Source organism: Notolabrus celidotus, chromosome 4 (assembly GCF_009762535.1).
Source record: "Notolabrus celidotus isolate fNotCel1 chromosome 4, fNotCel1.pri, whole genome shotgun sequence".
NCBI lineage: Eukaryota > Metazoa > Chordata > Actinopteri > Labriformes > Labridae > Notolabrus > Notolabrus celidotus.
In genome coordinates this window covers 10,601,401-10,627,065 of record NC_048275.1, presented here as the reverse complement: position 1 = coordinate 10,627,065, position 25,665 = coordinate 10,601,401, and the positions used below count along the sequence as shown (strand labels likewise).

At 41.1% G+C, this 25,665-nt stretch overlaps 1 protein-coding gene across 2 annotated transcripts in view; it reads right to left on the bottom strand.

Moving 5' to 3' along the window:
• Positions 1–25,665, bottom strand: part of LOC117811168 (Kv channel-interacting protein 2-like) — a 191,725-nt gene that overhangs the window by 148,918 nt on the left and 17,142 nt on the right. Inside the window, exons 2-3 of one of the 2 annotated variants that reach the window (XM_034681260.1) lie at positions 17,644–18,739; positions 197–300 (exon numbers count right to left, since the gene is read on the bottom strand). In XM_034681260.1, the coding sequence (XP_034537151.1) occupies positions 197–218 (22 nt within the window). In that variant the 5' untranslated portion in view covers positions 219–300; positions 17,644–18,739. The remainder of the gene's footprint in view (positions 1–196; positions 301–17,643; positions 18,740–25,665) is intronic. The other variant, XM_034681262.1, reaches the window with a different exon arrangement.

The following is a 25,665-nucleotide window of genomic DNA, read 5'->3' as shown; positions in this document are numbered from 1 at the left end:
GTATACAGCCGGAGTTTTAGGTCTGGTACCCTACAGAGAGCAGCTGAATAATGTTGCATGTCTTTATGTTTACTGGCCTGGAGGAAAGAAAACCAGGCAGAATAAAAACCTGTATGAATTACTCATGAGTGTGAAGTGCATGCTTTCTCTTCCTCTCTCACTCACATGCTTCACTCTCCATTTCATTTCATCTTACCTTTTTTTTCTTCTTCCCTCATTTGCCATCTACTTTGTTCGTTCCACGTGTCCTTGTAGAGCTCGTCCCAGACATGTCCTCTACGTCCAGACAGTGGATTGTCTCTATGGAAAGATAGACAAACACACATGTTTAAACTGCAGCACATTATCAGTAAGGTGCCCTCTATGATGATTAATCAAAAGACAATTCCTGTACATACAAATAATCCATCCACTATGCATCACAGAAATTATTCTAATAGAATCTTACAGTAAATAAGATCTCAAAGTGGGTTTAGAGGGCTGTACTTTAAAAGCCTCCTTATGTCCCAGCAGTAAGTTTATAGAAGACTCTCACAGTGACATAAAACTGACTGCTGTTGTGTTACCGCCTCTTCATCATGCTCTGCAACACTGTCTCCTAAAAATGAAGTTTATAAACTGTGGGATGTTTCGGCCAAATACAGTCTGTTTTAAAGGATAGTGAGACTCTGTCTGGTTCATGTTCACCGACAGGATTTCTTACATTGCAATAAGTGTCACATTCTTTCACAAAGCTCAGGACTGCTCAAGAGTCCAGAGCTGTTAGTGCTACTGTTAGGTTTAGGTTTTACAACGCTTTGGTTCCATTTACACAACGTTTCCTGTCTGTTTATCTTTTTGAAAGAATACGCTGAGAGGAAAAGTCTTTCCAACCCTTACAAAGTACTTTACATTTGGCTTTTCTCAAACCTCTCCATGCACACAGACATTCTGTTTGGGTTTTCGCGTGGAGGGTCTGCTACATTTAGTATCAACTAAAACCTGAGTGGGGAGTGGGAGAGGGCTGTTCGACCCTCCTGCAGGGAGTCTCTACTGATGAAGGCTTACTGACCATGTGTAACGCTGTTTATTGTGCATTGTGAAAGAAGCATCTTGAATTAAGCTCTGTGTGTTAACCTGCACAGACTCTCCTGTCCTTAAACCGCCTCGTTCATCCTGTAATGAAGTGTTCTATGTTTACAATGATATACAAAAAAAATGAGCAGATTATGAACTTCAGATTGAAACTAATGGGGAAATAAAGAAGAAGGGAGTTTTATCGTATTGTGGAGTGAGTTTTGATAGTCTGCTAAGTGATGTTTTATGGAAACTACTTTTCATTTGTGTGACATGTACTCATAGTTATATAAAGGTCCTATTGCTGCAAGAGTGAGAGAAGTCTGCCCCAAAGCTTACAGCTGTATCCAATCCCTCCTACGTGATGAAGGATGCTTCATTCAGCTGAGGGTGACTTAAGAAGGAGTTCTTGTGTAGCAGAGGAGAGGTGACGAGGAGGACAGGGGCGTGTGATTGGCTATTTGCTTCATCAGAGGCGGGACTATCGTTAAAATCAACCAGTTGAGCTGTGTTGCTACAGGCTTCTTACAAATGCATCTTTTTTTTCTTGGGACATTAAATGCAGTTTTGACAGTTTAAATGCATCTTTTTTTTTTTACCTAAAATTGTGACTTTGTAAAAAAGTCCTTATTGTAAAAAATTAAAGTATGAGTTGATATGGTTAGTGGAGCACAAATTGGTTGATGGAGCCCCAAGTTATATTTATATTTATTCATGGGGGGTTACATGTTGTTGTGTTTTTATAACCTAAAATGCTCTTCTTATATCTTAAGAGGGAACAGGTCTCCTTCCACAGAGCATGTAATGTTGCCCAGCTATGAAATAGACAAACCCTGACTCGAGAGTGGCTTTTTATTTTGAGGTGGCAGTGGCTCAGTCTGTTGAGACTTGGCTTGAGAAATGGAGGGTCAATGGTTCAAGTCCTGGTACATAACCAAAGTATGAATATAGGGCTGGTAGCTAGAAAGGTTCACTTCCTGAGCATTGAGCAGGGCATGGCCCCGAATCCCCAACTGTTCAGGGTGCCTACCCATAGGACCCTGTCTGTACATACAAGTGTATTTCTGGTTATATGTATGTATGTGTAGATGTTTGGGTGGCCCCAGCTCACCTACAGCTATGAGGACTGATAGCTCAACACTCCAGTTTCTCTTGCCTCTAGTTTTCTTTCCTTTCTCTGCTGTGTTTCAGGACGAAAGGTTAAAGGTGCTCTAAATACAAACAGAAAGGTAATGGTGTTGATGAAAAGTGGTCTCACAAAGTGTCTTTAGGTAGCAGGGGGTGAAAGAGTACATCTCTGTGCTACAAAGTTTCTGTCCAAAGAGAGGACACCTTGTATTGCTCTAGTTCAGGAGTCATACACGTCTGTATTTACACAAATACAGATGTACCTCCTTCTCTACCCAAGAGTGAAAGAGAAGCAGATGCTTAGTGGGCCGAGACGCTGTTACGCTACAAGCCACAAACTTCAAATTGATTTGCTTTTCGTACACCTGATTGTATTGTTCTCAGTCCGGTCATTCTAGATGAGAACAACATTGGAATTTAAAGACAATGTACACAGAAACACACAGCTTACATTTTACAACCCTCTAAGGATGGCACAACAGGCAACCTTCAAAGTGATTCTTCACTGGATGTTCAAAGGGAATTGACTGAAAGGTAACACAGCCTGTTGTTCTAGCTCTGTCGGTGTGTATGTGCGACTCTATCAGGGAAATGCAACCCGAGCTTGTTTATTGAAGCAGCGACAGCAACCAAGCGCACAGAATCCAGTTAAAGCCCTCCATGAAAGCCAATACAGTCAACAACAGACAGAGAAAGAGGTGGGATTAAAGTCCAGAGCCCTTGTTTTCCACATAGCTATACATCTCAACCTGTCATCATATCCTTATCTCCATCTGTTATCTATTAAATATCCTTCACTACAATCTCATTATCACTTCCTATTTCCCTGATGTGTCATTGATCCGCCAATGCAATGATATGTCATAACTTTCCATAAAGAGTCGTCATTTTTCATCTGTGTGCCGTCAAAGCAAACAGCCTGAATGTGTTGGACAAACACTTACAATAACAAATGGTCCTGGGTTGGGTGAGGACAGCTAAATGGCCATCAGTAGGGGGGGAAAGCCCATAAAATCACCCTCTGATAGATCACTGGGGTGTGCTTGGTCAGGGCGGGCACACAGGTTTATAGGCGTGGGTTGAAAAAAGCCGGCTGCAGAGATGGATGGAGAGCAGAGGCTGGTGGGTAGATGTGGGATATGATGGAGAGAGTAAACAGGAAAAGTGCCGATGTGCCCCGCAGACAGATGGATGGAGTCTGGCGGGGCGGAAACTTCCACGAAATGTGTTGTCCCATTAATGTTGCCGGAGGGTCATTTTCAGTCTGCAACAAAAACTGTAACGCTGATACTATTGTTAAAAAGGACAGCTATCTTCATGGGCAGACTATTGATATGTTGAGGCATAGCACAGTGACAGTAACAGGATACAGACAGGCATGATTTCAGGCACCTAAATGGGATATATCTCCTAGTCTTGCTGTTTACTCCAACTTCTTTAGTATTTTCCATGTCATACTCATCTGTCATTTCAGTGTCACCTAAGAGTAATTCATACTAGATTTATAAATGTTCCTTATCTGACCTGCTATCAGTTTCATTTCAAAGCTTCTAGATTGTTGAGGCACTGAAAACACAACTGCGGGTGAAAATCTGGACTGACATCAGGCAATCATTCAATTTAAACAACATATGAAAGAACTAGGGCTGTCAAAATTGCTGTGATAATAACGAGTTAATTCAAATTCTCCTTAACGCCACTAAAATATTTGACGCACGATTAATGTGCGCACATTCTGTGTATGACCCTCGGCCCGCCCCGTAGTTTGGGAAATCAGGAATCGATACAGCAGTAACATAACATTGTGGATGATAAGCAGAAATGAATAAAGAGGGTGTTTTGAATGGCAAGTTCAGCTTTAAAGCACTGCCAGATGGTTCTCTGGACAAGACCAAAGTTATCTGCATTTACTGTCGATGTGAATTCAGTTACCACCTGGAGTACGTCGAGTCTCAAATACCACTTGCTGGCCAAGCATACAGCGGCAGCAGAGAGCTCCCTCCCCCCTTGCCAGAGGCAGACCACACAGGAAACTTTGCAACAGAGACGCATGGACAATGCGTCTGTTGTTGTGATGCATGAGCTCAATCACTTTGTGTAGAGCTGCTTAAAAAACAGGATGTTTAGTTAGTTGGATATTACATGGTGGTAGTGTTACTAAGTAATGTTACATTCAGGTCAAAATGCCCTTTCAGCATATTTTTCGAGCATGCAGTACCTTGAATGTTGTGTGGCGATTGTTCTGGACAGTATTTGTCATTGTTTTGGATTGCTGCAATAATAATAAAGATGCATTTGCATAAAGCAAGCATATTTGTCCCATGTTGATAAGAGTATCTAAAACTTGAAAAATTATCCCTTTAAAGGTACATTTAGAACAGATTAAAAAAATGTGGGAGGTCTAGACCACTATGTCAAATTATGAACAGAGACCCAACTTCAAGGCAGGGTAAGACTCAGTCTGACCCCACCTTAATCCATCATGAGCATTGCACATCACAGTATTTAGCTAGTTACAGTGGAGAGGAAAAACTTCCTTTGAACAGGCAGAAACCTCAGGCAGAACCAGACTCATGTTAGACAGCCATCATGGGTCTTGAAAGAGGGATAGAGGAGAATAAGAGAGAGAGGTGATAGTGATGAGGTGAGTAGTAGAAGCTGTTGCCGCTGGAGTCCAGCTGGAGTTAATTGCCAGTTAACTATGGACAATCAGACGATTAATTGCGATTAAATATTTTAATCGATTGACAGCCCAAGAAAGAACCTATGAGCTAGCCCCACAGCTAATGTTAATATTCACTTTGTTACAAACAATACAGTTAGCTAGGTAGTAGTAATCATAACAATACATTAGGTTTTATATTCATTATATTATGTTAGCTTACATTATGTTTGCTTGCACTTTACACCTTGATGAAGTCAAACTTCAACACAACGATTGAGAGGGCTGTTGAGCTAGCTTTGCTGTGGTTTCCTCTCCACTTGTCTCCACTGTGAGAGACAACAGCAGCAGGCATCTGAATTAACACTCCATGATGTGATGATTTCCTCTCTCATGCTGCTCTTAAGAGCTTCTCTCTTTTTTTATCTGCTCTTCTCTTGTAAAACTTGTTGTCAATCTAATTACTGTGACCATCTGTAAAGTGGCTGTGTGAACCGTACGCTCTGATAGCAGTGGAAAGTAATGAGATGAATGGGCTCTACAGAAATTAGATCTGGGTGTATGAAAAAATGTGATAAGTCAGACCAGAGCAAGCGGCATGACGACTTTTATTCATGGTCAGAATATTTTTCCGGTTAGTGTCAAATCCAGCGACACAGAAAATGTTTTTGAGTGCAGATTTTCAAGTGCATCGTATCCGATAAGTCCATGGTGTAGCTGTGTCTACGTGTGTGGTTGTGTGTGTGTGTGTACGTCTGGATTTGTGTGTCCTAAGGGTGTTGAATAAGTAATGCAGAGGCGCCTAATGAAAGATAATGTCTAGTTAATGATCTGTCAAAATGAAGTGTTTTCTCATTGAGAAAGGGATCATCCCAGGCTTTAATTTCCACCCTGTGACTCATACTGGAGGATATTACTTCTTTGTGTACAAAGTATACACACACTTTCATTCTTACATATAGCACACACACATACATAGACAGCAGTACACAAACAAAGGCATTTCACAAAGGCATTTGAATGCAGAGTGCGTTATGCTCAGGCTGATTTGGCTGCCAGTGAATGTGCTGGTTTGTTTGTGTTTATGCTGAGGAGCGCTGAGGCGTCTCATCAACCACTTGAGCTGCCTGCGGATTAACAGAGGAGATGGAAACAGAGCACAACAGACCGAGCCACCCATAAATGGCCATCTAGCCAACAGCAGCTATGGAGAGAGGATTAGCCTCTGCTTTATTCACCACACATCATAGTCAGGAAGAGCTCTCTTACCGCTAATCTTGGCAAGAGCTTTCCTCCTCAGTGAGGTCGAGCCCGGCAGAATTACACTGAATACTTCAAGTGGTGCGTTGATAGTAGCTGTGATTTACTGTATTAGGATGTGGCTTACACTCCTCTGAAAACAAAGAGCAATCAGGCAAGAGCAGTGAATGAGTCTTTGAGTGAGAAGTTAAATTAAGGGAGCACTCACAAGTACACCCACACACACACACTCACAGAAGTGTCCTTGGTTCAAGCTGAGATATGCCGGCAGATGAGTACCAAAGACACACACACAGCTTCAAGCATAGAGAAAACAATCACGTTTAAAGAGGTCAGATGTAAGTCATGGCACCATTCAATGCCAGAGAGAATGAAAATGAAATCTATTTAAATAAAGGAACCACGTGGGAGCAAGAGCAGATCAAAATACAAGAGAATCATCTGAGATTATCCGTCTTTGCTCATCTGTGTGTCTGGGTCTATTAGGATGTGCTTGAGATTGCTGATATGTTTACCATTAATCATATAGACTTACAGACACTCAATCAGGAACTAGTTTGATGATCAATCAATAATTTCAGTCAAAGGGAGACAACATTTTAGATGACAGGTGAAACTTCCTGAAGAACTTCAGCCAAGATCAGTTGCCTTTTTGATATAACTTTAGACATTTTGATAACGCCTCCTCCCTCACTCCCGCTCCAGAGACCACATCACCCCAGTCCTCCAGAACCTCCATTGGCTTCCCATCACCTCCCGAATACAGTACAAGATCCTCCTCATCACCTACAAAGCCCTCCATAATCTAGCTCCCTCCTAACTCACCGAGCTTCTGCAACCATACAATCCCTCCCACAACCTCTGTTCCACTAATACCAACCTCCTCACCCCTCTCACCAAACCCAAGCACCGAACCTGGGGGGACAGGGCCTTCTCTGTCGCTGCCCCCACCCCGCTGGAACTCTCTCCCCCAACTCCTCAGATTCTCTCCCTCACTTACCAAGTTCAAATCCGGACTCAAAACTCAGCTATTTACAAAGGCTTTTAACCTATAATTGATTGATTTTTGTTGTTTTTTTTGTTTTATCTTGTTTTGTTTTGCTGCTTTGCTTTCCTTTGCTTTTCTATTGTATGATTTATTTTCTTGTAAAGCGTCTTGGAGAAACTTTTAAAGTGCTTTTATCAATAAAATGTATTATTATTATTATAATTTAAACTCAAAAAGTTGTCATCCAGTTCGACTTTGAAGCAGTCATTTTCTATAAGTGACGCAAGACGTTGGGCATGCACAGAAAAAACACAGCAGGAGGACAATCTGAAACACTGTTTCCATGGGAAAATTTGTATTTTGATCAATTTATGAAAAAGTTTAAGTTACTCCTCTGAAAGCGAACACACCTTCATTTAGTTTGGGCCTGATTTTTTTCTGATTGAGGTGTTTATATAAAGTGTTTTTATCCTGTTAAGGTTTTTGAACCGTTTATAACCAGAATAGTACGCTCCATGTAAATGTACCTACTGTTTGACTAATAGGCTGACTTGCTTCTTCTTGACTCTCCTTCTTTGTTCCTTCAACGAATCAAATTTCCAACAAGTCTACTTTTAATCCGCTATTACGTGTCAGAGGTGATATCTCCTTTCAACCCTTTCAACTTAATGCATGCTGGGTTTCATTTTTCACAGCTTACTGAGAAGTTATGTAATCTTTACTTCATCAGGGCAGTCATGCATACAGTACAGTATGAGACATGAATAAACTACAAACCATGGTTACTCATTATGTCAGTCACTGAAGCACACCAATGACCTCTGGTCTGCTAATGTAGTAGTAATGTAGCAATGTGCTAACCTTCACTGTATACATACAGGAAAGGAAAACAGTCAGGCATGCTTACACAGAGAGCTCTTCAGGGTATTAACTCATCAGGTGTGTGAAGAGTGTGTTTACTGTGAGAGATAAGTATGAAGACAGTGTGAGGGGATTCTTTTGATTATTTAAGCATAAAAAAAATCACATGGATGTGTTTCTGCTGTTTACATTGCCCTGAGGTTAAACCACAAACAGGCTTTATACAGGCTGAGTGGTCAACCAAGGCACCACCAAAGCACACAGCGGACACTCATTTATATTCACATGCTTTTCATTTTGATTATTCATTCCATTTAACAATTACTCTGCGAAAGCGCTCGGCTCCAAACTTACCTGTGGTCTATCGATTCAAAGACCAGTGGGCTCTGGAATCAATGTGCTTTGTCGGCCACAAAGCCGCCTCCCTGTGTGTCATCCCACTTAAGACTGGCATTTACTCTGAGCGGTCGATACCATAACAAACTAGTGAAGTGTCATTGCTTTAATTTATTCAAATCGTGTCCCTGATCAACACATGGGAATGAAAATAGATTCCCCATCCAGTGCCTGATTGTGAGCAAACTTCTGCCCCAAGGCTTCCATCTGTCCATAAATGCCAGCTGTGTGTGTATGGGTGTGTATTCTGACTTATAATGACCTAGCCATAGAGGATACACATGGGATGAGTGGAAGACAATTGGAAAGAGTAGGAGAGACATTTTTTCACATCCCACACGAATCCTCCTCTGACTGAGAGTTTGATTACATTCTTAAGAGCTGTTGACATCTGAAGGGAAACAGCATTTAGCAGGTGAAGATCAATATATATGTATACATATGTCTCTAATGTGACCTTAGTTTGAGTAAATTCCCTAAGGATTGTGTTAATGTCATCTCTTCGCCTCACACAGAATCCCATCAGATCATTACTTTTCGGTTCAGCACACCCTGAACCCGCTGAGAGGAGGTGCAGAGCAAAGCCGTCTCAGACGACCTGCTGTTTCCTCCCACGGGGGAGTGAAATCATCATACAGGGATACTCCAGAGGAGCTCACTCCCCCACCACCAAACCACCACTTTATCACACCAAATGTTGTTTGAACAGCAGAATAGTATGTTACAGTCTATGAAAGTTTTAGTGTGACAACTTTAAATGCAGCCTGGATAAATCTGACAAGATGAAGCTTCTACTAATGGTGCTAAAAAGTGCCAATGCTAAAATGCCAAAACCTGCAGTTCCTGGAGTGTCCACTTGAGGGTGGCGTGAAAAGTGATTCAATCTCTATAAAGTCTCATATTGAAATGCCCAACTTTACAACATAACAACGTTACCAGCCTGATAAAAAAAAAATGCTGAGCTCATTTCTGTGTACATGTGACTATATTTAAGTCAACCAACAGCAGTCATGTCCAATATTCCCCAGCAATGAGCCATCAGGCTACGTAGCACTGCTTGGGTTCTCTTATCATATATTGTAAAACTTTAAACCCTTAATGTTTCCTGAAAGAAGCAGTCTTTATGTTTTCACTCTATATTCCTGATTTAACTGTGCATAATGTTGGATTAGACTTTATGATGACTAGGGTTGCAAATTTCTGGGAATTTTCAAAGTTGGAAACTTTGCATGGGAATTAATGGGAATAAAGGTTGGCTCTTCTTGGGAACTTAAATATAGTTGGGGGAAATATATTTTAGCATAATCCTGACTAAAACAACCAGATTTCATGCAAGTACAGTTGAATATCTATGCTATTCCTCAATTACATGCACATAGCACACTGCTTAATGCAGGGCTATTGAGACCACGCCCCCTACATGCACAGTGCATTCCTACATCACATGCACAGATGATTTCTATTTTGGATGGAGGCCTACTTGTAACAAAACAAATATTTATGCTTGGATATGATACATTTCCATTAAATTACCCTCAATTCCCAGTTAATTTCCATAATTCCCATGGAAAGTTTCCAATTTGGAATATTTCTAAAATTCCCCAGCTTAACTTCCCATGGAAATTTACCGAAAACTTTCCACCCCTTTGCAACCCCACTCCTGAGTGAACTTAAATATACTACAGCATCATTGGCTTCCGTTATGTTTTCTTCTGCAGTTGTATTGAATGGCTCAATAGAAATATTACAGCCATTTTGTTGAAGCTAATGTAAATCCAGTCAATGTCAAAACCAGTCATAGCTGCAAACATCTCAAAACTTATTTTCTTTAGGAAAGTTGGATATTCAGTGGAGAGGGGCGAGAGGACGACCCGGTCCAATCAACCTACTTAAACAGAAGTGACAGAAAAGCATCCTGTGTTTTCAAACTCATCGACTGCACTGCTCTTATGCCGGTGTTTATTAACATGCTACACTGTGAGGATGACACTGACAACCAACATAGACTGAAACTCTGAAAAAACAAACTTTACTCCATAACTGATGTGTTTACAGGGAGAGATAGACGGATGGGTTTGTATTTACAAGTAGCCTCAGTCAACAGACTGCTGAGTCATTGAACATCTTTCAGTTGTGTGGTGTGAGGCTTCCTGAATGCCAGATGGGAACACATTTGGTTGACTGTAACTTAATAAAGGACAAAGATGGTTTCTGTCTCTTGCTGAATATGGGCTACTGGTGTGTAAAGTTTGTCTGTCAGTTTATGAGGAGCTGTTGAAGTGATTCCTGTCATACGTGATACGAACTTGATGACGAGTTTTATTAGTGAGTGTGATCAAAGTGTGCTGTTCTGATGTCAAAAACAAAGTATAAATAATAGAAGTTATGAATGATAACAGATTTATACTGCTGGTGATGCAGTGGAGGTACTCCCTATTTCATGATGTATCTTCTAAGATCAGTTACATTAGTTTTATTAGAAACATTAGTTGTGGATTTAATAATATAACCTGGAGGATACAAACGACCCTGCCTGCTCTGTTGCTGACCTTACGGTTTGTTAATACTTCATACAGTACATGGTAAAAAAAAAATCTTATTCTATACAGGAGGCAAATGTGAAGAAACACAATAACAATGCAGTGAATTATCCCAGAAATATTAAATTCTAGTAGTGTAGTCGATTCCTGGTTTAATAAAAAGAAAAAAGCAGAGAAGACAGACCCACAGGTGAGTTAATTTCCCTATTACAGATATTTAATGGCTTGCTGGCACATATAATTGGGCTTTGCTCTCACAGTGACATAACTACTTCTCTATAGGAGGCATGCTGACATACTGAGCAGTGACAGTAATGAAGCGCACTAATATAACAGTGGCTATTCATTTCACGTCTGTGGCTAATAAGTGAATATTTGACTGTCTATGAAATAATCGCTCATTCTCTTCCAGCAGGCCTCAGGGGGTCAGAGTGGGGATGAGGTTCTGTCATCATCTGTTCTCTTTGTCCCTGAAAGGATAATGATGAAATATAAACATCCATACCGCCTGCTTCTGACTAATAAAGTGACGCAACCCCAGAACTAAAGGAGCTAAATGAGTTACAGCTGTCATTAGTGATGTCACACACCGGTCCTTTTACAATTTTTAACCGCCTGCATCAAAAAAGAGCTTAACTTTTTCTTTTATGTGTTCAAGGACTATTTGCCCAGATCCAAAAGTCTTGTTACAGAGCTCGCTCCTTAATGAGGATCTCACACGGACACATTCCTTCACCCTGCTTTAACCTTGCATCAAGCAAAGAACTGACAGGACCCTGTTCAACGCAGACAGTGACATGTTTTACCCGACAGACAATAAGAGGTCTCAAACCATCAGAGGCAGCGTCAGTCACAAAATCAGACACACATCCGATTGGTTCAGACAGCTCTTCTGACGCACAACATCACAAAATGGTCAACGCTCAAAATTAGCTCTCTCAAACTTTGGCACATAAACACACACAGAGACAAGATTTACTGTTTTGCTTTTGCCAAAGGGTAAACAATCTTTCTGACTAATTTCACAGTAATGATATTGTATTTTATAAACCTACAGGCTCACACACATACAGTAATGAGATTCCGACTTATTAATAGTCCAAGCAGCCATTAGGCAGAGATTTGTAGTAAGAGTGTTATGGCGCAGGGCGGTCCTCACAATCTTTAAAACAATGTCACTGCACTCCCATTAGCTGCAGATATTTATGTTTGATTAGAGCAGCAGAGCTGAGGCCATTTATTATCTTAATACAGATGCATCAGCACACACACACACAGTTGGATCCAAGCCAAAGTCTCAGGCACAGTGTTTAGAAAGATATTATTTAAAGACAACTTTTCACATCCTGATGCCCCAACTCATCACGCTGCAAGGAGAATAGAAAGAAGACAAGTCAGAGAAGAAATGAAGAAAAATATTCAAAATAAAACTTAGCAATTCAAAAAGCAAAGGGACAGAGCACCATCATCCCACAGTGCACAGCATGCCCCTGATGCCCCAAACACACATAAAAGGCTGTTTTTTTCAGGCAGATATGTGCACAAACCACTCAGAGGGAGACTTCATGCAGACCTGTCATGCTCAGCAGAACCTCGAGACCTGCTTGTTTCATGTCTGACAAAGGGAAGCAGTAGCCAGGCTTGGCAGGAATTTCATGAAGATCTACATTGGTTGTTTCATGGCTGAATGGCTTCAGGGAGGAATCAAATGAAAAAAAGAAATAAACAGATCAAAGTAACACCAGACCTCAAGACCCTGATATCACCTTTCTGGAAGGATACACAGACTGAAAGAGAGGGAGAAAATAAGAAACATAGAGAGGGATGTGACCGCAGCAGAGAAATAGAGCTGGCAGGGGTTAGAAAGGAAAGATAAAGAGGGAGAGAGATGGAAAAGCAACAGCAGTGGCGTGATCGGGGAGTAAGCAGAGCTCAAGGCTTGCGATGACAGGTAATCACTCACACACAATGTGCTTTGACAGCACAAGAAACGTGTTGAGGAAAAAAAAAAATATCCCCCACGCAAACAAGCAGCAGCATTCAAAGTGACACGTACACGCCGGCATCCCCACACACACACACACTCATGCTGCACAATCATGATAGATTGTAAATTACAGACGAGCTTCTTTGTGTGACTGAAATATCAGGCGAGAGGAAACGGCAACTTTCCCCTCAGAAATGATTTGCTAATACTCAGAAGATCCGGAGGGTTTAAAGCCTGGTGCATGTACAGTATTTGATGGATTATGGCTTGTTGGTTCTATATTTAGTAAGCATTGATGAGTCAGGTTCAATCTCACCCACAACGAGAGGTTTGAGGCAAGCTGGCTGAGCTGCTGGGTATCGATATACATGCAATTACTGCTGGTCAGGGATTTAACTCTTTGCACACAGGCATTAAAACGTGCACACTCACTGTATCTGCACACCACAGGAACAACCAATCCAGAGCGTGCACAGTGACCTATGCAGAGAAACAGATGTGCCATCTAGAAGATGAATCTACTCCACAAATAAACAGACAAACATGGACTTTCCTCTGGAGGTTTACATTTGCTGGGGCACACCTGCGCACAAACACATACCTTACAGTGCTCTGCTAACAAACACTTAATGACCATAGATCCATGAACAGCACACATCATAGGATGTGCATGTACATGCACTCACACCTACACACACACACAGGTGCATGTGTTACATAATGCAGACCCTCCTTCTAATCCGGAGGTGTTTGGAGCTTCACACCCTCCATCTCAGCTAAGAAACGTGGGGGAAGGTGAGGAAAAAGAGTAGTGGAGGAAATTCTCTAATCTAGTGTGAAATCAGTCATAAAGGTGTGAGATTAATCCTCTCTGTGTCTGAGGGCAGAAAACAGCAACTTCCCAGCCTGGAGTGAAGCTGAAGGTCAAACAGAGCGAAGTGATGGAACAGAGCCACAGAAGATGAGCATCGCTCAGTGTGAGCCGGCTGCACAGATACAGGATTAACCAGAGGCATCCTAACCTTTACTCCCATGAACATAACTTTAATTTAAGTTGGAGTTATAGACCGTATGAAACATGGACGTAGTCTTAGTAACATCAAGGGCTGAAGAGGTGTTATGAAGCTAAATGATGATGGTGGAAATGGTGACTCCAATAACAGAGGAACAGATGGTATAAATCATAGTTGTTGGCTACAACGCACCCACCCACTTCCCCGTTATATCAGTCACTAAGCAGGTTAGTGTCCAAAACATTCACCGAATGCACAGTTTATTGAATTAAAGGGGACCCGTTGGCCTTTGGAGTTAGCCTCAAGTGGACACTCAAGAAACTGCACTTTTTTTTGCACTACTGAATCGGCTTAATTTTTAACACGGAGGGCTTTTGTCGACACACGCTGCTTTTAGAACTGAAAGCACTTATTTGCTATTACATACAGTTCAGGGTCTTCAGTGCTCAGTGTCCTCAGCACAAAAATGCCCTCAGCCCATTCTGTGATAGGGAAGGACTTTTCAGGACTGTCAAGGATTTAACGATAATACTGTTTCTTTAAATAGTTAAAAAATACCCAGTGTGATCTCAGTGAGACGGATCACAGCTACTGTTTCTGTTCCCTGAAGAGTGAACTCATGTTCTAAAGTGATACAAATACCAAAGTCCTAAAGTGAAGGAGTACATGACCTTTTCAGATAAAATTTTTGTTGTCATGCAAAGTAGAATCCAATGGAGGTAGTCTCAAATGTTTGTGCAGGTTCTAAAAGGCAAAAGTCAAATAAAAGTCTGCGGTTAGAGAGAGCTGAGATGAAAACCATTAAAATGAGGATAACAGAACACACTTTGTAGTAGAAATACCTACAAAGAGAGAGCGCTCCAGAGAGAGAGAAGCTGCAACCTGTATAATTTCTCACCTTGACATACCTGATCAAACAGGGGGGGAATTCTGTGAGACGCTGGTTTGGGGTGCAGCTCCACTACTTGCACGTTTGAAAGGTTTTGAGTATGAAATCTTAAGAAGTTGGTCAACAATCCAACAAGAACTTCGAAGTATACTGACTTCTCAAAAATAAAGCCAACTTTCCTCTCTGTTCTTATCTGGCTACTGTTTTTCATTAAAGATAAAGTATGTAAGACTTATTCTATCAAAATGTTCCTTATTATAGAGCGCAATAAATCTATTAGAATGTAAACAACCTGCAGTAGAGGAAGTGTTTAATTGTAGTCATAGACCGTATAAAACAGAGTCTCTGTGACGTAATCCAGAGGTTTCTAAGGGGAGTTTTAACGTGCATCAATGTCAGCTGTCATATTGGAAATGATGACTCAATCTAACTTTCAGTCAACCTAGCAAAAGTCAAAGAGGAGGAGCTGTGGGCAGCTTTTAGCCTTGTGGCAAACAGCTACAATGTGCCCAACTGTCAATCAAACCAGCCATGCCCCTAATCATGGACATCTATCTACAACACGTAGCCTTTATATAAATAGACACTAAAAAAATCAGCCCCTGTATAAATGAGCTGCACAGACTGAAACTGTTCTTTGGGCCCGACTGTAAACATGATTATTTCTGCTGTAAAAATGAGCATTTGAACGTGGGACCTAATGTCGGCTACCTGAGATATTTCACAGAAAAAGAGGAGAATAAAAGAAAAGTTTGTTTTGAAAAATGCAGATGTTACCAGCCAATACATAAGACAAGGTGTGGCTTTCTAACTAATTTAACTGATTAAAGCAGCCATTTCTCTAGCATCCCTAATTTCACAGGTATTACTGGGAAGCTTTTAATTTCCACATTAAAGCAGCTTTTATTCCTCTCAGGAACACAACATTTCTGCAGGGCTACACCTTGGTTTCTGCAATTATTTTCCACAAAAGAACCGATTCCCCGTGCCACAATGCATTAAGAGCAATACTGAAAGAATTAAAGAAGGAAGACACAATATAGGGGGGACATAATGATGCAGATAACGCAGAGCTGCTAATGTGCAAAGGCTAGACCTGGTAATTGAGTAAGTTTCATCCAAAGCCAGAGGAGTTTTCCCTTTGGTGCTGACCCCAGGTCTGATGTCGAGAGACGGCAGAGGAGAAGGGAAAGAGAGGAAGAATAGGAAAGAGTGAATGAAAGAGAATAGTGATACAATGCTGGGGCCAGGAGGGAAGAGAAGGACACTGCAAAGCCAGCACTGAATGGAAAAGGGATGAGTCAGGAGGCATTACCAAGCAGAACTTGAGCTTGTGGATGAGTGACAGACAAAAGAAAATGAAAGACTTTCTGATATGTCACACTAAACAAGCTTAAAAGGCAGAAAGAAGAGGACAAAATGTTTGTCTTGTGTGTGTTTTTGACACAGCTTTGGCAACAGTTGGAACGAAACATGATTGTTTTTTGCACTCAGGTTGGTCATCCTGCCACTGTGCTCAATTCTGTGAAGAAATAAACACCCACATATAAAAGGTGAGTGAAGAATGTTTCAGACTCAAAATGAACAAAGAGGAGGCAATAACACAGAGTAGCACATAGTCTGGACAGTCGCTCACTGTGTTGTGCCAGTATGACAGAAATCAATATAATTATTCCTACAGTACAAATTCTTTGGCATTTACTAGAAGAAAAAAACAAGATGCTCTTCTGTTAAACACAAAGAGTCAAGCTATTTAATCATGTTAAAAGCAAAGCCAAGCTTGGCAGAAAAAGCCAGCATTTCTCTTTTTTTCTTCTTTTTTTAAATAATGAAACAGCCAAAGAAATAAAGGCTTTTTTTTTCAGAAGAGTAGCTTTTTTACTCCTTTCATATTTTTGCACCCCCAATAAAAAGAGCACACTCATCACAGTTAGTTTTAAGCTCTGAGCACCACAGACTCTCTTCCTTACTTTGAGCATTTACTTGGTCTACATCCACTCCTTCCTTGAATATGTGTTGAAATGTTGTGATGGCACAAGCTTAGTAGAAGTTGTTTTGTATTCATTGTTGTTCACATTGGGCTAGCACTGACTACTACCGTGAAACAGCTACTATGGGTTGTTTGGATCATTTTGTTGTGTGTGTTTGATGTACCTTTCATGTTGTTGGGTTTTTTAAAGCTGTGCTGTACCACAAATTGCCTCTTGGAGGATATTAAAGTTTTATAAACTATACTCCAGAGCTTGACAGAGCTGACCTCATACTAGCTAGCTCTTTGTTTGTGATCTTTCTTAGGCTAAAAATGTACATCCTTTTTTAGTCTCACTGCTTTCAACAACCCTGACACATTCAACACCACATACTACCAGGAAAACCAAATGCTGATAAACCCACCTGCATAGCTCCAAACACCACACAGACAAGCTTAACAGCTAGCAAAGGTGCTAGCTGGGCGGTTGTGGCTCAGTGGGTAGAGTCGGTCGTCTATCAATCAGAAGGTTGGCGGTTCGATCTCAGCTCCAGCAGTCACATGCCCAAGTGTCCTTGAGCAAGACACTGAACCCCAAATTGCTCCCTCTGTTGATCAGAGGTGTGTGAATGTGAATGAATGAGATTAGCTAACACTGATGGCCCCTCACTACATAGCAGTCTCTACCATCAGTGAGTGAATGAGTATGAATGGGTGAATGTGACAAGTAGTGTTAAAGCGCTTTGAGTGGTCAAACAGACTAGAAAAGCACTATATAAGTACAAGTCCATTTACCATTTATTCCAACATTTAGCATGCTAAAGACTCATATAAGTGTCATTGGTGTACATGTAGGCCACAACAAACTAAAGGGAAAGTGAATTTTGGACTTACATTCATCAGGAGTCCAACAATATGATTCCAATTATGTGTATACATGCTCCTTTGTGACTAAGGGATTCATAAGCTTGATAGCATGAAGTTGCTGCATCCTCCACGGTGCTAGTGAATGCTACATATCCAGCTCTTAAGGGCCTATTAAGCTGTCCCATTGGTCTGCTGCCACCATGGGCCTTGCTGGGATTTGTTCTTGCAGCTCCACAGAGGGCACACAGGTGTGATCAATCAGTAATTAAGGGAGCTGAATGGACACAGGGGAGAAAAACTCCAGAACACCAAACAAAGTAAAAGTTTGGAGATATGAGAACCAGACAAAATACCTGCAAAGTAAAGTACAAACAAAGCCAAACAATTAAAGTTAATTTATGAAGTTAGGGTGAATACATTAAAGCTCCTGTGAAGAGGTTTTAGCTGGTAATGGAATAGACTGGATTTAATATTGATGCCCCCTTTATGATCTTCAAAAACAAAACGGATCATCAGCTGTGAATGATGAGTCTGACTGCTGAAAAAGCAGGATTGGATCTTTGTCAGAAAACTCTACTTAAACATGAACATGACGAGATTAGAAAAGGCATAAATCATCATGCTTTGTCCACAGAGCGTGCCAAAATCAATGTAACCTAGAAGTGAATCACGGGAACTTTTAATAGAATAAAAAATAAATGGATAAATTCACATTTAAAAAATGGAATGGCAGGGAGTTGTACAAAAGCAAGAAATGTTCTTTCATAAACCCTGAATAGATTTCAAGAATAGTGTTTTTTCACCTGTTACAAACAATTTTTCTTTTCAAACAATCCTTTCAACAGTCTCCCCTTCCCTTATCCTGCACACAGCAGCCACCCTGCAGTTTAAGTCCACTATCCTGTAGCCATCAGCAGTTCTCCTCGGTGTCCCTCTCACCCAGTCCACCCCAGGAGAGGAGGCTTCTCCCTCCTCATGATAAATGAGCTTTATGAGAGGGAAGCTGCACAGCTCTACGGAGGAGAGGAGACTATTACACATGGAGAGGATGGGGTCGTCGGTGGAGAGGAGCAGGATGAGGGAACAGCTGCTTTCACTGATGAAGTGGTGGCTGGTCAGTGGCCTGGTAAACACATAGAGAGGGCTGGCTGATGTTTGTTTCGAATCTGGAGCTCTGCCAGTCCAGATCTGGACGGATAAGAGAATCAGTTTGTCTGGTATTGGCTTGACGGCTCAAACTTTCTTTGCAAACTATTGAATTGTGTTGGCAGAAGAGACTGTGAAGCAAGCTTTCCTCTAACAGACAGTGAATTATATTTGACATTTTCCTGATTTGCTGCTGACAGTTTTAACTGAATCTTTCAAAAACATGTTTGTGTCTTTGAAGTAGAGCCCCAAACTCAACAAGAAGCTTCTGACATGCTGCTTTTTACTGCAATAAAATGTCATGGTGTAACCGTAGGGATAAACATGTTCTTAGATTTTATTGATATTTTTTGACCAGTGAAACTCATGAGCAGCTTAATGTAAGTCATCTAACACTTCAGGACTTACAGAGAGCAGATTAACAAACACAAAATGCCACCTATTGATGACCTTAAAACAACATATCTGTACATTAAGTCTGTTAATGGTTCTTTGACATTACTATTACTATAACAAACAGGGGAGGCTCATCCCCCCCGGCACATACTATGCACTTTACCATTACGCAAAACGGAGTGCATTTAATTCTTCACTTATGAAACATTCCCTTATGAATCTGCTTTTTGCTAGTGTGCTCTAGGATATGAGATGGATACAAACTGTTAAATGTCTGTTTCATTTGTCATGAATCCACTCTACAAATGGTAAAGACTTCCCCTCTCCACTCAGCTCATCATATTCATGGATAAAATTCAGCCCCGTCAGGATGAGAGCGGACAGCACAGCTCTGCTCAGCACAGAGCGGAGATGTGGCAGCTCACCTCTGTCATGACCAGGTAAAAAAACTTGAGCAAACTGCACAGAGCTTTAGAGGTCTGTGGGTGTTTCCAGCTTGCATATCATTAGCACAATTTTATTTGTGAATTAGACCTTCAGATGAAGCCGTGGGGGCAAGTGGTGTGTCATTTTTGGTGCTTATAGCAGCCTCAAACCATTGTTTATGGATTCCCCTGTTCGTGTCTATAAACTCTTGGGCTTAGCGGGGCTGTTAGAGCCATAGAGTTATTTGAGTGTATGTACCTTTAATTGTCATGCTGCAGGTAATTGGTGCTGCTAAATGGGAGCAACTGAGCAAGTGCAATGCAATGTGTGCTTTCATCTGAGCAGGACAAGGAGCAACCGTAGCTTTGTTTGTTTTTTTATAGTTTTGTTGCTTTTGTGGAAATATAAGTTAATAGCGACGAGAGAAGTAATTTTGTTTGTCTATATTTTTAATAAATTCTTGATTTGTTTAATTTTATACGGCATTCTTTTAATTTTTCAGTAAACCTATTTTACAATGCACAAGTCAGTAAGATCACGTCCTGCAGAAGTGGCAAAAGAAGGTTTTTTCTAAAAGTTGCCACTACAACCTAAATGCTAATATCAGTCTGCTCACATGCTAATTCTTTGGCGAATGTACCAAATTTCATGGCAAGGGATCAAATAGTTCCCAGAGTTTCAGCCTGTCCTCCTCTTTCTCCTGCTTTCCTTCACTTCTCAGGTGCCCTCAGACTTTTCCTCCTTCCCCTGCCATACACCTGTTCCCACATCTAATTAGCTCTGCATTACCCTGACCTTCCTGGCTAACCTCTATCCACTTTCTTTATCAGCCTCACTCCATATGAACCTGATGATGTCCTTTGATTATTCTCCAGGTCATCCTAGTTGTCTTGTGCTGTGTTTGACTCTTTTTTTTTGTTTTGGCCTTAGGATATTTTGTTTCTGTGATCCTGAATCTGCCCACATACCTGCCTGTCTTTCACCAGTTTGTCCCTCAGCCTCCATGCTAGAACCTTCCTGTCAGCTATCTTTTTCACTATAAATAATTTGAATCATTCCACTGCTGCCTGCACGACCAAACTTTACTCTGAGATTTTTCTTTTTACGCCAAAGAGCTGGACCAACCAATCAGTCACCCAGTACACCAACACCGCCATCAACAAAGCCGAGGCAGAAGAATGAGTAAGAAGAGGAAAACAAAATAAGCAAAGTCACGGTTCTAAACTTTTTGTCTCACCCAATCCTCTTTCTGTTTGAAACCTAGTACGAGCATTCAGCAGAGAGGCAGTTTTGCTTGATTGGATCACTTCACATTGAAATCACAGCAGTAAATATAGATACATCTGCATGCAACATCATTTATCATTCATGTTAGTCTGCATCAGTTCAACAACTGTCAATGCTTTGTTGCGATTTAACACATATAGTGTTGACTTTCCACCAAGTTCACACAGGAAGACTATAAAAGCAATCACAGCAGTTGTTTAACTCTCCTCTCCCTCGTTCAATAGCTCAACCGCTCCAGCTGCCTGCTCCGGAGCTGTCATTGGTTAATCAGCGGCGGCTGTCATCCAATAGCTCAGTGGCACGCCCTTATCGTCAGCCTATCAACTTTCTACTGTCTTTTTAAATGTGTGTCTCTCTCTCTCCTGCTAGTTCCTTCTCGCATTGATGGTGCGCACCCCTCCACCTCCCCATCTCCACCTGGTCTCTGCAAGTCTTCAATTCCTAGGATTCATCAACCACCACCACCAGTGTCTGGACTCTAGGGGGATTTCTTCTGCTGCCAAATTCACACATCCTACTCTCACAAAATTATCCCCATAGAGTCCTTACACCAAAGATTTCTGTCAAGTTTCATTATTCATTAAGTAATAAATAACCTTTAATCTTCAAACTGTGTCTCTCCTGATTGAAATATATTTATATCATTGTTCAGTGTATGCCAGGCTTAATCACTAACAAGAGTTCATCGTTAATGGTACATAGTTAAACATGTGTAAAGTTAATATATAGGATACTTGTAGTGATCGTTGAAACCAGACATTGCATGGACTATCACCAGGTTGTATCTCCTCAAACGATCCCTGGAAACATCTGACCAAACACTGCTCTCATTCACACGCTCAAAAGTAAAAGTGCGTTTTGACTAGTCGGTCAAATATTGTGGAATAGTTTGCCACCAAATGTGACTTTTTCCCTCGACTCTTATCTGACCCAACTCATGTATTTAGTCTTTTAACTGTTGTGAAATTGTTTTTACGTTATTTCTTCTGCAAAGGGATTTGGTTCTTGTTTTTTTTAATATGCTCTATAATAAACTAGCTTGTCTTGCCAAACCAATTTGTCCCTGGCACAGTTTGCGCTCTGGCATCCAAATCTAAGTAAATGTCAACAGCAAACACTTGAGCAATAACTGCATGTCCACTTGAGTTATTAACATCAATACCTTTTATCCCTCTGGGCGATCAGGACGGCAGTCCACGGGACAAGCCTGCTAAGCTGTCAGTCATACAGTCACATAACCAATCTCCCAGGTCCCGATGGCCTGAGGGGAAATAAGGGCTCATTTCCTCTTCCTCCTTGGAGCGAAAATGGCATGGCGGAGGTACAGGGGTGCGTGGTAGAACCATTTACACGTGGCATTTACTCACTAAATGTGCTCACTGGCCTTTGGATAATACGCACTCACTGACTTTCTCTGGCCTTTCTTCCTGGCAGTAGGACACAAATTTACAAGAATTCTTTGGTACGACACAGCGGTGAAATACTTTTTACGGTTTCTCAGGATGTAGTTATGAAAAGGCCACTCAGATTACTTCATTTTCTCTCACATTCGCACTCTTTATTTCAGTGCTTTCTGTCCGCCCCGCTGTGCCCTGAGGGAACATGTACAGACTGAACCACGGGTTTGTATCGATTGCTCTCACAGGGATCTCTCACAGCTTTGGAGACAATGTTGGATTTTCTCTGAGCATGTATTCAATGTGAACTTTAATGTACAGTATATGTTCACACACTGCATTTGCATTGGCATGTGTGTGAAGACAAACATTCTCTGACCAGTGAGTAAACATTTTTAATAAAAATACAGCAGTTTACATGAAAGGGCATCGGTCTGAAAGCCAGCACCCTGGAGGAGCAACCAGAGCCTGATCAATAACCACAACACAGCCACAGGATGACCATCTACACCATTAACAATCAATTTCAATCTTCCCCCTCTAAGCCTTATATGAGCCATGTATATACCACCCAATTTACACTTCCCTCTCAGTGGTTGGCTCTGATTTATGACCTTTGTGTTCCTCATCGTCTTTGCCTTTAGCAAAAGAAAAAAGCTCAGGAGCTGAAAGATGTTACTTGATATCCGAACTTAACAAAAACGAAAGATAAGGGAGCAATGTTAATTGGATCAGGCCACAGAAAAGAGTAATAGAACAAAAAAAAGAGTACTCTGATGAGATTAGAGAACGAAAATGAGAAGAGGAAAGAGCAAGACAAGGGCCCGAGCTAAGACAAGTTGTGTTAAAATCAATAACAGGGGACATAAGGACGTTTGAATAAAAGATGTTTCATCCCATTTTGTCTCAGTCAGTGCAAATACAGCACAAAAACAAAGACCGGAAAAACAAACACATTTCAGCCCATGATCTTAAGGGAAGGAGAATTGGACATGAAAGTAATCTCAGTGAGGCTGTATCTTATTCTGTTAGAGAGAGGATCCAACAAAAGGAGAACGTTTGGTCTCATGACTTGATGTAAAGGATGAGAGGATGTCTCATCCTTTACTGTGTGTGACTACACAGTAATCACCTCTATTTATTTTTTGCCAAAGCTTAAATCCTCACAATCACACTAGGGCTTAGCTCCACTTATCGCACTCTGCACTAATGGGATCAGCGTCATTGAAAATGGAAGGTTATCATTTGGATATATCACACAAGGGTGAACATGTATATACTCAGAGACACATGAGTTGGCAAACCTCCACGCAAAAAACAAACATTCAACCAATTTAAACTGACTAATTCACAAACAGTAAATGTACCAGAGAGGTTTCCTTGTGGGCTAAGGTCCTGGTTTCACTAGGACTGCCCTGTTTTCAAGCTAGGTGTCCCAATTCCAAGCAAATATCCATAAACACTCACACATGCTGGTTTTGAACAATCCCTGTCCTAATTTAAACCAATTGGAATACCAAACCAATGCACCATGCTTGCCACACAGATTTGTCTCTATATGTCAATGTTGTTGCCAAGGCTGTTGCTGTTTTCAGCAATAGAAAAACATCCCTAATGCACCACAAGTGCAATTTCTGTACTGATTTGTCTTTACATGTGTCAGTTGACCAGCTTTTGATTAGCTAGCCCAGCGTATTATACTGACAGGACCTGCTGCACAGCATCAGGTAGGCCAGCTGTCATGCCAAACAGGAAGTCAGAGTTCTAGGAGAGTAAGAGCGTCCTTTGAAAAGTACCAAGCAACAAAAAACACTGTGCTTTGTACACACCACAAATTTCTAATCTACACTTCAGAGCTGTAAATGTTAATTCAGTGTATGGTCTCAAGTTGACATTCTAATGAGGTTGGTGTTGGGTTTGAATAAAGGGCTAGTCTGTTATTTATGCCTGGGATGTACCATTCCAGTGTGTACCAAGGTAGTGTCTAAGTTTTGGTGTGTTTCGTCATATTGTTTTTTTTTTTGTTTTTTTTTTAAGTTATATTTTTGGGCTTTTTGCCTTTATTCTATAGGACAGCTGAAGAGAGACAAAAAATGTGGGGAGTAGGGAGTGGGGGACGACATGCAGGAAATGGTCGACCGGCCGGGAATCGAATCGGCGACCCCTGCGACGAGGACTGTAGCCTCTGTATGTGGGGCGCTTAAACCGCCAGGCCACCAGTGCCCCATCATATTGCTTTTTGTAGGTCAATTTTTTTAAATTGTGTGATGGATAATCCAAAGATAAAGATGTTCCGGAGTTCCTCTTCCATTTATTTTTAGTGTACAGATATACTGTACTAGCAACTTGTACGGATTACAGCAACTTGTGTGTACTCAAACACACCTAGCTCCACATTTACACAAACACACACACAAGGATTCAGACTAAGCGCACCACAGGACCAATCATTAGATTACTCATCCAGAGAAGTGACTCCACATGTTGTCTCCCCAGGAAAGCCTGTGTGTTGGGCCATGGACATGACAACAGTGAAGCTCCCTGAGTCACAGTGACACTGAAGCTGAAAGTCTGTCGTTAACACAGAGGTCAGTGAGTCTCTGTCATGTCGGTTATAGTATGTCAAAAAAATATTATCCTTGGAGCTGAGTTAGGATGTCCTTGTTTTATTAGCAGTAGCCCTTAATTAAATGTTCTGACCTCTTTCTCTAAATAGTAGTTGCCAAACCACAGCCCGGCGGCAATAACTATAAAAACATGGACTGTATGAAACATGGACTCTAAGTAACATCACCCATACGTTACTGGACAGGAGTCACGAAGCCAAACAATGAAATGAAATTGGGGAATTACATTTCATGGTAAATGAAACTTGTGCAGATAAACAATTATGCTTGATGCCCTAAATCAACATTTTACCCCTGGTTTGTTTGAAAATTCTGCACAGTCACATCTCCTTAAAGATCTTCTGGATGCAGAGGAAGAGTTGGTTTTATTCTCCCTCAGACAAAGGTATGCAAGTATGTGACGGTGACGCTCTAAAAAAGTTCAGTGCAAAGAAATCCGAAGATAATCTTTCTTTTAATCCTCATATCGAGAGTATGAAAAAACTGAGGGTGAAATTGTGTTTCTTCTACTGAAACAAACCCTATTTTTCTTTTGTTGTTAGGAAAAAAAATACCTAACTTAACATCATCTCTGCTCAAGACTATCACATTCACTAGGAAGTATTTGCACAGCCTGTCTGTGAAAGTTCTCAGTCATCCAGGTTGTGGTAATTAAAAGCTTGATCCGAAAACTTCTAAGAACTGAGGAAGCCTTGAACCGCTTCAGAATTTCGAGCCCAGTTGCCTTTCCAGATGAAGCTTTGAATTATCTGCACAATGATTACAATCAA